This window comes from Asparagus officinalis, chromosome 8 (assembly GCF_001876935.1).
Source record: "Asparagus officinalis chromosome 8, Aspof.V1, whole genome shotgun sequence".
Taxonomy (NCBI): Eukaryota; Viridiplantae; Streptophyta; class Magnoliopsida; order Asparagales; family Asparagaceae; genus Asparagus; species Asparagus officinalis.
In genome coordinates, this window is record NC_033801.1 from 11,265,823 (window position 1) to 11,274,978 (window position 9,156).

General features: G+C 38.6%; 3 protein-coding genes across 5 annotated transcripts in view; 1 reads left to right on the plus strand and 2 right to left on the minus strand.

Annotated features, from left to right (window-relative positions):
- LOC109820301 (histidine protein methyltransferase 1 homolog) overlaps positions 1 to 2,731 on the minus strand; it is a 4,909-nt gene extending 2,178 nt beyond the window's left edge. For all 3 annotated transcript variants that reach the window (XR_002241795.1, XM_020386433.1, XM_020386432.1), the window contains exons 1-8: positions 2,660 to 2,731; positions 2,449 to 2,577; positions 2,281 to 2,346; positions 2,127 to 2,193; positions 1,953 to 2,053; positions 723 to 767; positions 345 to 644; positions 155 to 257 (exon numbers count right to left, since the gene is read on the minus strand). Coding sequence is in view for 2 of the 3 variants with exons in the window: in XM_020386433.1 (XP_020242022.1) it covers positions 155 to 257; positions 345 to 644; positions 723 to 767; positions 1,953 to 2,053; positions 2,127 to 2,193; positions 2,281 to 2,346; positions 2,449 to 2,577; positions 2,660 to 2,677 (829 nt within the window). In the remaining variant the exon portion in view is untranslated. The remainder of the gene's footprint in view (positions 1 to 154; positions 258 to 344; positions 645 to 722; positions 768 to 1,952; positions 2,054 to 2,126; positions 2,194 to 2,280; positions 2,347 to 2,448; positions 2,578 to 2,659) is intronic.
- Positions 3,788 to 7,485, plus strand: LOC109851432 (putative pentatricopeptide repeat-containing protein At5g09950). Its single transcript, XM_020421564.1, has 2 exons — positions 3,788 to 6,610; positions 7,333 to 7,485. Coding segments are annotated over exons 1-2 (2,703 nt in total). The 5' UTR covers positions 3,788 to 3,908; the 3' UTR covers positions 7,334 to 7,485.
- LOC109851435 (light-harvesting complex-like protein OHP2, chloroplastic) lies at positions 8,027 to 8,776 on the minus strand. Its single transcript, XM_020421566.1, has 2 exons — positions 8,236 to 8,776; positions 8,027 to 8,152 (listed from the first exon to the last, which is right to left on the minus strand). The coding sequence occupies exons 1-2, from the start codon at positions 8,607 to 8,609 to the stop codon at positions 8,047 to 8,049; spliced, it is 480 nt and encodes a 159-aa protein (XP_020277155.1). The 5' UTR covers positions 8,610 to 8,776; the 3' UTR covers positions 8,027 to 8,046.

Here is a 9,156-nt window from a genome sequence, read left to right on the forward strand (position 1 = left end):
CGCAATTGGGTGATAGTACAGGGGGTCTAACCGCAATTAGCCCGATCAAAAACCTGATTTGAATTGTTTTTGAAACATAAAGTAAATCTAAAGGTTTTGATTTTGAATAAAAGATGAAAACGAAGTGATAAAGAAATGAACTAATCTAACATACCATCTTCTTCAACCACAAGTAAAAATTGCCTTGTTCCCCCACCTACCCCGAAATAGTGTTTCTTTCCTGCCACATATACAACTCCCGAAGGCCTCAATAAACACTGCAATATACGTTTTTACCAAATCAAAGTGGTTAGATATTAGAATAAGAGAGAGATTTAGCAAAATTTGTTGCACTGTGATCTAACCTTCTTGATAAGGTCATATAGACTTTGTAGAGAGGAAAGCTCATACACAGTTTCAGCCATCAAAATAACATCATAACCATCAGATGAGCTATTGTCTAATGTGTTCTGCTGTTCATTAGAGCACTTTGGTAATAGGAGCTTGTGAACCTCGCTCCAATCGCCAGAAAAGTAGCGGACATCAGAAGAGATGTTCGCCTCTGTTTTATTTGATACTTGCTCCAGGTTAGCTTTTACATTTGGTATTGTAAGAAACTTAAGGACTTCAGCATTGAAGTCTTGAAAATGGACAGTAGTTGCACCCTGGTTCAAAATATTAAGGAGCATATACATCAATTAGGCCAATATATATTAAATATTTCACAAGACTTATATTCTTACCTCAATAAGTGTAAAGATCCCAGGAAGCCCATGACCACATCCAAGCTGATAAGGAAGAATTCATTGGTCAGTTATAGTCCCAATGATTCGAACATACATTTTTTTTAGTTTGAACAGCAAAAAATTGTATTAAAACGTTTCATCTTCAATATGAATACAATCACTTTCTCAAGCAAAGAAGGTGATCTCTTGATGTACTGTCACTTCAAACCCATTATTAAGTTGAATGTGTTTACTCTAATTCAAATACATTTAGTAAAATCCAACAAAAGTATTCAGGGATCAAAATAAGATGAGTTCCAACATACCCACAATGGGTGGTACTCAACTGAGGTAAAATTCCTACACTCAGCTCTCAGTGTACAATGCTTGTCACTATGTCAATTTTTTTAATTCCTTTTTGAGCCAAAACTATTCCAGTGGTGGTTGTCTGTAAGACAAATGAATTGAAAAACTATGTCTGTAAGAGTAATTAACTGAAAAATCATTTCACATACTCTCTGGAGTCACAGATGCAGGAGGAATGATTAATTTCTCAACGAGAGAGAGGGGGAAGGGAAGGAGCGAGATGCAATGTGTGATGCATTAGTCTGAAAATTGGTCTCCAACAGTACCAAACATCTCTGATGTTTCGAATTTTCAATAAAATGACTACATATATATGGACCAAGTGCATCTTGAGAAAAGAGAGGAGACGATGGGGACTACAAGCTGGAAGAAAGAATTTTGGTTTTGGGCAATAGAGAAAATTAACAGAAGGAAAACATACGCAGTATTTAATTCATAAACTCAAAGCTGAATAAACATGATCATGGAATGGCCTTTCTATAGGCTTCACTGTACATAGAGTGCGGCTCGATTCCGAACCATAATCGAGCAACTAAACAGAGCTTCTTTAACATAACAAGTTCGAATATTAAAAGTTGATTATTAACTAAAACAAATGGAAATAGAAGCTGCCATCCTAATTAGCTAAATATTAAAATTATTTAAATTTCTTATTAAAATTAGATAAATAAATTAATTCACAATTTTAGTTTTGTAATGCACCATAGTTGATGCCATCTTGCTCATGTTCCTTCAAACTACATAGCTTCTGTGTATTGTACAATTACCAAAGTCCTAACCTTTTTACTCTTCAAATCAAAAATAGATAGATACCACCAATTCGAAATGTAATCATATTGAAACAAATGAACTCAAAAAATAAACATAATCAAAGCAACAAACCTCTAATACTCTCTTTCCTTTGATCATCAACCGACTTTCTTGGACCTCAAAATGAAGCGCCTTCACCAGATCAATTGACCCTTCCCATAGTTTCAGGCCCCCTAATAAATAAACTTAAACTTCTTATTAAAAAGAAAACGCTCTTTCTCTCAATTCTAACAATGACAAACGCACCTTCGTATTTACCGGGTACTAAATCCGAATTGGACACTCCAAAGACATCAAAGGTGCTAACTTTTCCCTAACACGAACCCCAAAACAACACAAAATTAACAAATTTAACAGTTAAATTCAATAATCTTTAAAATTCGGTGAATAACGCGATTACCTTGAGAAGTGTAAGCCCGCTGGCGATCTCAATAGGATCTGCATTCGAATCAGCAGGTGATTTTTCCTAGTTTTCTCAAAGAAACAATATTTTGATGAAATAAAGAGAACCCAGATAAAATAGGGGGCAAAATAAGAAGAAAATGAAGACTCGAGTGGTGATTACTACCTCTGAAGGGATCACTTCGGTGGGAGGAGGAAGGGGCTCTGTGGGTTTGGATGGCTGGTCGAAGAACCCGAATCCGAACCCTGAACCCAATTGATTGGCATTCGATAGAGTGAAGAACGGGTATGTTTCCTGCAATGAGTAATGAAACAAAAAAGTTAAAAAATCTGATTTTTGTAAGAAATTATAGGAGAGGAGGGACGAAAAGAGTGACCTTTGGCATCTCCGCCATGGCTGATTCTTTGAGGGTTTCGCAGTAGAAAACTAGGGTTTATGCGTAACTGACATCTTTCAGTGGATTTTTGATAATAGTCCCTGACATCTTTAATATTTGGACCGTGGCCCCCCAGATTATTTAAATTGCAATTAGGTCCCTTACATCTTATTAATTGTTTTGAATTAGTCTCAGTGTTAGAATTTCCACTGTGGGATTATATTTATAATCACGGGGGTTAAGATTTCGATTTGTTTGGGAGTTTTTTTTTTTTTTTTTTTTAAGGGAATCACGGGGGTTAAGATTTCGATTTGTTTGGGAGTTTTTTTTTTTTTTTTTTTGAAGGGTCTCATTCAGCCCCTATCAATGTAATTTTGACCCCTTTGACAAAGTTGTGTTAGAACGCACGTTAAGTAAAATAAGTTATATAAAGTAAAAGATTTTAAATGAGTTTGTAAAAGATGCTCTAACTGAGTTTACAATATATAAGGCTTGCAAGTATGACTAGCATCTATTATCCATTATTCTTATTTCAAGAAAGAGGCTCTTTTAGTCATGTGAATTTTTTTTTTAGAATTTAGAATTTCGAAAATGCTCTTATACAGGCAATGGAAAAACTAATGGAAACACCTCGCACTTAAGAAAAACAATGTAAATACCCTCACGCTTCAAACAATCAACAAAAAAAAAATTCTCATGATTGGAAATTTCCAAAAATTAAAAAAAAAAAACTTTAACAACCTTTCTCATGATCAAAATTACAAAAAAAAAAAAAAAAAAAACTCCGAGTTTACATTCAAAACTCTTGCGAGTATCATCACATCATATCATGATCTCAGACCTCATCTCCCGCCAAAAAACCCGCCGCCGCGAGACTACATAGCCAAACCATGATCCCTCCTCTCAAAGCCCGCCACGCTCCCCTCCCCTCCATTCACCTCCCAACCCCTCTCCCCCAACTCCTCCTTCCCACCCTCCTCCCTATGTCGACCTCCTCCGCCGCTTCGTCGGGCCCCACAAATCCCTCGCTCCCCAAACCCTCCACCTCGCCTTCATCAAGCTTGGCTTCACCCGCGACCTCTTCCTCTCCAACTGCCTTATAGCCCAGTATGCTGAATCCTCCAAGCTCGAACACGCCCACAATCTGTTTGACGAAATCCCCCAACGAAACGCCGTCTCCTATAACTGCCTCATTTCCGGCTACGCCAATGCCGGTCATCCCCAAAATGCCCTTAACTTGTTCAAATCGATGGTCTCTGATGGTTGCTTGCCTACTCATTTTACTCTCGCCGCCGCTCTTCGTGCGTGTCAGGATTGTGCGCCCGACAGGTTTGGATTTGGGGTTCAGGTTCACGGCTTGCTGGCAAAGACCCAGCATGCATCCGATACTGTTGTGTGCAATGCGTTGATTTCGATGTATGGGAGCTGTTGCTTGGAGTCTTCGAGCTATGCACATTGTGTGTTTGATGAGATGTTGACGAAGAATTTGATCTCTTGGAATTCGATTATTGGGGTGGATTCTCGCAGAGGAGACGTTGCTTCTGCGTTTGAGCTTTTCTCGGAAATGCAGGCGGAGGGTTTTGAGCCGAGCGAGCATACATTTGGGAGCCTGATTATCTCGACTTATGATTGTGGGCCTGGAAATTTCATTCTTGATCAGTTGCTTGCACGGGTCTCAAAGAATGGGTTTCTGAGCAATCTCTATGTGGGCAGTGCTTTGGTCAGTGCGTTTGCTAGGTTCGGAGTGTTTTATAAAGCAAGAGGAGTTTTCGTACAGATGAGCGAAAAGAATGCAGTATCTATGAACGGTTTGATTGTGGGATTGGTTAAGCAGAATCAAGGAGAAGAGGCTGTTGAGGTTTTTAGGGAGACCGGGGATTCAATTGAGATAAACTCTGATTCTTATGTAGTTCTTCTTAGTGCGATTTCAGAGTTCAAAGTGCCAGAGGAAGGAAGGAGGATGGGGAGAGAAGTTCATGGGTTTTTGATTAGGACCGGTTTGATTGGAATTAAGGTTGCAATTGAGAATGGGTTGGTTAACATGTACGCAAAATGTTGTGCTATTGAAGAAGCATGTTGGATTTTTGAACATATGCGTGTAAGGGATCAGATTTCCTGGAGTTCAATTATATCGGGTCTCGATCAAAATGGAATTTTTGAAGAGGCATTACTGAGATTTGGCGATATGCTCAGAACCGGCATCGTGCCTTCAAAATTTACATTAATCAGCTCATTGAGTTCCTCTGCAGGCTTGGGTCTCTTAAGTTCTGGAACACAAGTACACGCTGTTGCTATGAAATTTGGTCTTGACTTGGATGTTTCTGTGGCAAATTCGCTTCTTAAACTGTATGGTGAATGTGGAAGTAATTTAGATTGCTGGAAGGTATTCAATTCTATGTCTGATTATGACCTAGTTTCATGGAATTCTATGATTGGTTTGTTAGCCAAATCTGAGGAATCCTTGGATCGATCGGTTGGGGTTTTCTTAGATATGATGAGACGTGGATGGACGCCAAACAAAGTAACACTCATAAACGTTCTCTCTGCTTTATCTCCGCTTTCGGTTCTTGAATTAGGCAAGCAAGTTCATGCTCTAGTGCTGAAACGTTCAATTTCAGATAATAATACCATCGATAATGCCCTAATTTCTTGCTATGCGAAGTCGGGCGATATGGACTCCAGCGAGCAAATCTTTACAAGAATGTATAATAGGAGAGACGGTATGTCATGGAATTCTATGCTTGCAGGCTATGTTCAGAATGGTCTTCTGTCTAAAGCCATGGATTTTCTCTGGTTCATGATGCAAAATGATCAAAATATGGATTCATTCACATTTGCAACTGTTATAAGTGCTTGTGCCTCAATAGCGACATTAAATCGTGGGATGGAAATCCATGCTTTTAGACTACGGTCTCAGTTAGAATCAGATGTTGTTGTCGATAGTGCTCTTGTTGACATGTACTCAAAATGTGGAAGAATAGATTATGCCTCCAAGGCTTTCAGATTGATGCCTGTGAAGAACGAGTTCTCTTGGAATTCTATGATCTCGGGCTATGCTAGACATGGGCATGGTGAAAAAGCCCTAGAGCTTTTCAAGGAGATGCAGAGAACCAAGCAAAAACCTGATCATGTGACGTTTGTTGGGGTTTTACATGCTTGTAGCCATTCTGGGTTGGTGGAAAAAGGACTGGAGTATTTTGAATCTATGAGCAAGAACTATGGATTGGTTCCTCGTATGGAGCATTATTCTTGTGTTGTAGATATCTTGGGACGAGCGGGCGAGCTCAACAAGATGGAAGATTTCATTAGAAGAATGCCAATGAGCCCTAATATTCTTATTTGGAGAACAGTATTAGTTGCTTGCTGTAGATCGAAAGATGGTGCGAAAAGCAATTTGGGGGAAAAAGCTTCTCAGATGCTTGTAGAACTCGAACCTCAGAATCCAGTAAATTATATACTCTCTTCTAATCTATATGCATTGAGAGGGAGTTGGGAAAATGTAGCAAAATCTCGAGCTGCAATGAGAGGAGTAACAACAAAAAAGGAAGCAGGATGCAGTTGGGTCAATTTAAGGGATGGAGTTCATGTTTTTATGGCTGGAGATAGATTGCATTCTGATACAGAAGAGATATATGCAAAACTACGACTTTTGAATCAAAAGATGAAGGATTTGGGTTATGTTCCTAAGACAGATTTTGCTTTATATGATCTCGAAGTAGAAAACAAAGAGGAGTTGTTGAGTTACCATAGTGAGAAGCTAGCAGTCGCATTTGTTCTTACCCGCTCTTCAGGAAGGATGCCGATAAGAATCATGAAGAATCTTAGGGTTTGTGGGGATTGTCACTCGGCGTTTGGATACATTTCTAAGATTGTTGAACGGCAGATAATTTTAAGGGATAGTAATAGGTTTCATCATTTTGAAGATGGAAAATGTTCCTGTGGGGATTACTGGTAAGTAATTTATTGAAGATTTCCATACAATGAGAGTTAAAAGTAGCATTCAAGTTGTATCAGTGATGCACAATGAGAAAGATACTGAGCTTTTCATAATTTTTTCCAAGGAGTAAACTCTTCTCTAACTTATGGTTGAGAACGATAAAGAATTATCACCATGGAAACATTTGAAATTAATTATTTTAGGAAGAAGATTGATTAAAGACATTATTCTGAATTGAGTGGCATATCAATCATCTAGAACATTTTCAGCTGTATTAAACCAGGTCCTCCTACTTATTTAAGAGTATTCATCTCAGAAGCACTCTTCTCTAAGATCATGAACTTGGTTATTCTGGGCAGGGGCATTTTGTAAACACAATATGATGAAAAGCTATGCTATAATGTAAATGATGTATCCAAGGAAACCCATAGTCAATAGGAAATTTATTCAACAGAGTTCAATGGTATGTATATGCGAGAAATTCCATGTCCTACCCTTGTTGATGATGCTGAATTGTTCCTGGACAAAGGGGCAGCTTGATTTTTCAGTCATGTTTGAGCTATTTTTGACAGTAAGACTAACATCTATTATTCGCCAGTTGGAAGTCTTCTAGCAAGTACTAACTCATCGATTGGTATCTTCTTACAATGATCTGCTGGTTTCTATGTTTGTTTGCGAGTCTAAGGTCCTGCAATTACATTTCTTACTGAGGGTCTGTTGATCTACTTTTGTGCAGATGATCTTGTCCAGTTTAATTATTGTGCAACTTTTGCTGAGAACAAGAGCAGCTGGTTCTTATTCTTCTGTATAGGTACTGATCTTGACCAATAGAACTGTATTGGTACTTTTCATTTCATGTTTAAATAACACAGTTCGTTAAGATATCTGAATTTCTTGAACTTGATTTTGATATCATTTAAAAATATTGAAGTTTTGTTGAGCTGTTTATATTCAAATGCTCCACTTGAATTCAGTTTAATATTCTGTATGATACCTTGGTTCTCTGAAACAACAAATACTTCTGACTTCAGACAGAACAATACGACCCCTATTTGATTACCATTATTGTAGACTGTTGAAAAGGTTATAATAGCTACAGACTAGAGTAATGCATCCCCCCCCCCACACACACACCCACACCACCCACACCCACCCACCTAGTGTAAAATTCTAGCAACCAAGAACTAAGAAAAAAAAATATCCGTAGGAGAGAAATGTAATTTGGTCCTAGATATCGAGACATCCATAATAGAGGTTCAATTTTGATCAGTTACAAAGCTGACTGAATTCAAATCTGAGCATACTCACCTGAAAGCAGAGAAACAAGAAAGCTTTACATTTTTAATACTCATATCAGGAAACATGAAATAAGCTCAAACTAGAATTCATCACAAAGATGATATAGGTTTGAAAAAACTAACTAAACGGTCAAGGGAAAGAGAAGTATCAATCAACCACAACCAAAATTGGAAAGAAGGATCTTCAGCTGCTGAACAAAATCCGACCCCGTTGCGTACTCTGTGAGCAAACCCACAGCAAAACCGAACATCGCCCATCTGCAGAAAACCATCGAACTCAATCTCAAACTAATCAAACATCCAAACTAACGAGAAAATAGAACATAAGTAGAGAGAATTGCCTGCCATTCGCAATTTCATTCTTGGCGATGAAACCGAAGAAGGGGCCTCTGTCGGCAGCCTTCTCGAGCTTCTTCTGCTTAAAATAGTCCTGCAGCTCCTTCGCCACCTTTCGCTGGTACTCCAGAGTCACTCCTGCTACATCTGATTCCGCTGATTTCTTGAGTGGAGACTGAGTCGGAGACGCAACTGGTTTATTGGTGGTCGGAGGGGGAGAAAGTGGAGGTGAAGGTGGAGGGGAGAGAGAAGGAGCTGAAGGCCTCCTCAGAGGCCCATCAGCTTTAGAGCACTTGACCATGGTCGAGTGCTTTAGGGAGAAGATTGAAGGAGTTGGTTTGATTTTGATTGAAGGAATAGAAGAAGATAGCATAGACATTTCTCTTATTGTTTTCTATCCTTTTTTTTTTGCTTGGTTTGGTTCTTCGGGAAGCAAAGGAAGAGGGAGGATTAGGAGGTTTCAATCAGTAAGGAGTGGATAAGATACAGCCAAGTTTCTCATGGAGGGAACTGTGAATATCAATCAAGTTAGGTGTTTGCTTGCTCCTTGCCTTTTTGGAGCCATATTGGCTGGTTAAATATCAAACTAGATTTGTTCACTGCACATGTCGTGATGCAACTAGGGTGTTGTTTGTGGAGGCCTCAAATTTACCCAAAAAAAAAAGAAAATTTCCTCTAAGTAGGGTTTTTTTTTCCTTCTAGAAACCACATTAAAAATATGGTTATTTTATAGAAATCACCTTTCATTTTTAATTTACACGTAAACCATCTTTAAAGTGGTTTTTTATTAAAATCAACCATCTCCCAGCCAAATTTTTCACTGAAAACCCAACAATACACTTTAAAAACTCACATTCAAGACACGTGACTCATTTTGCTAAATGTTTAGGTCTCTCTAGAAGATAAGTCGTTTGCCTTGAACGTGC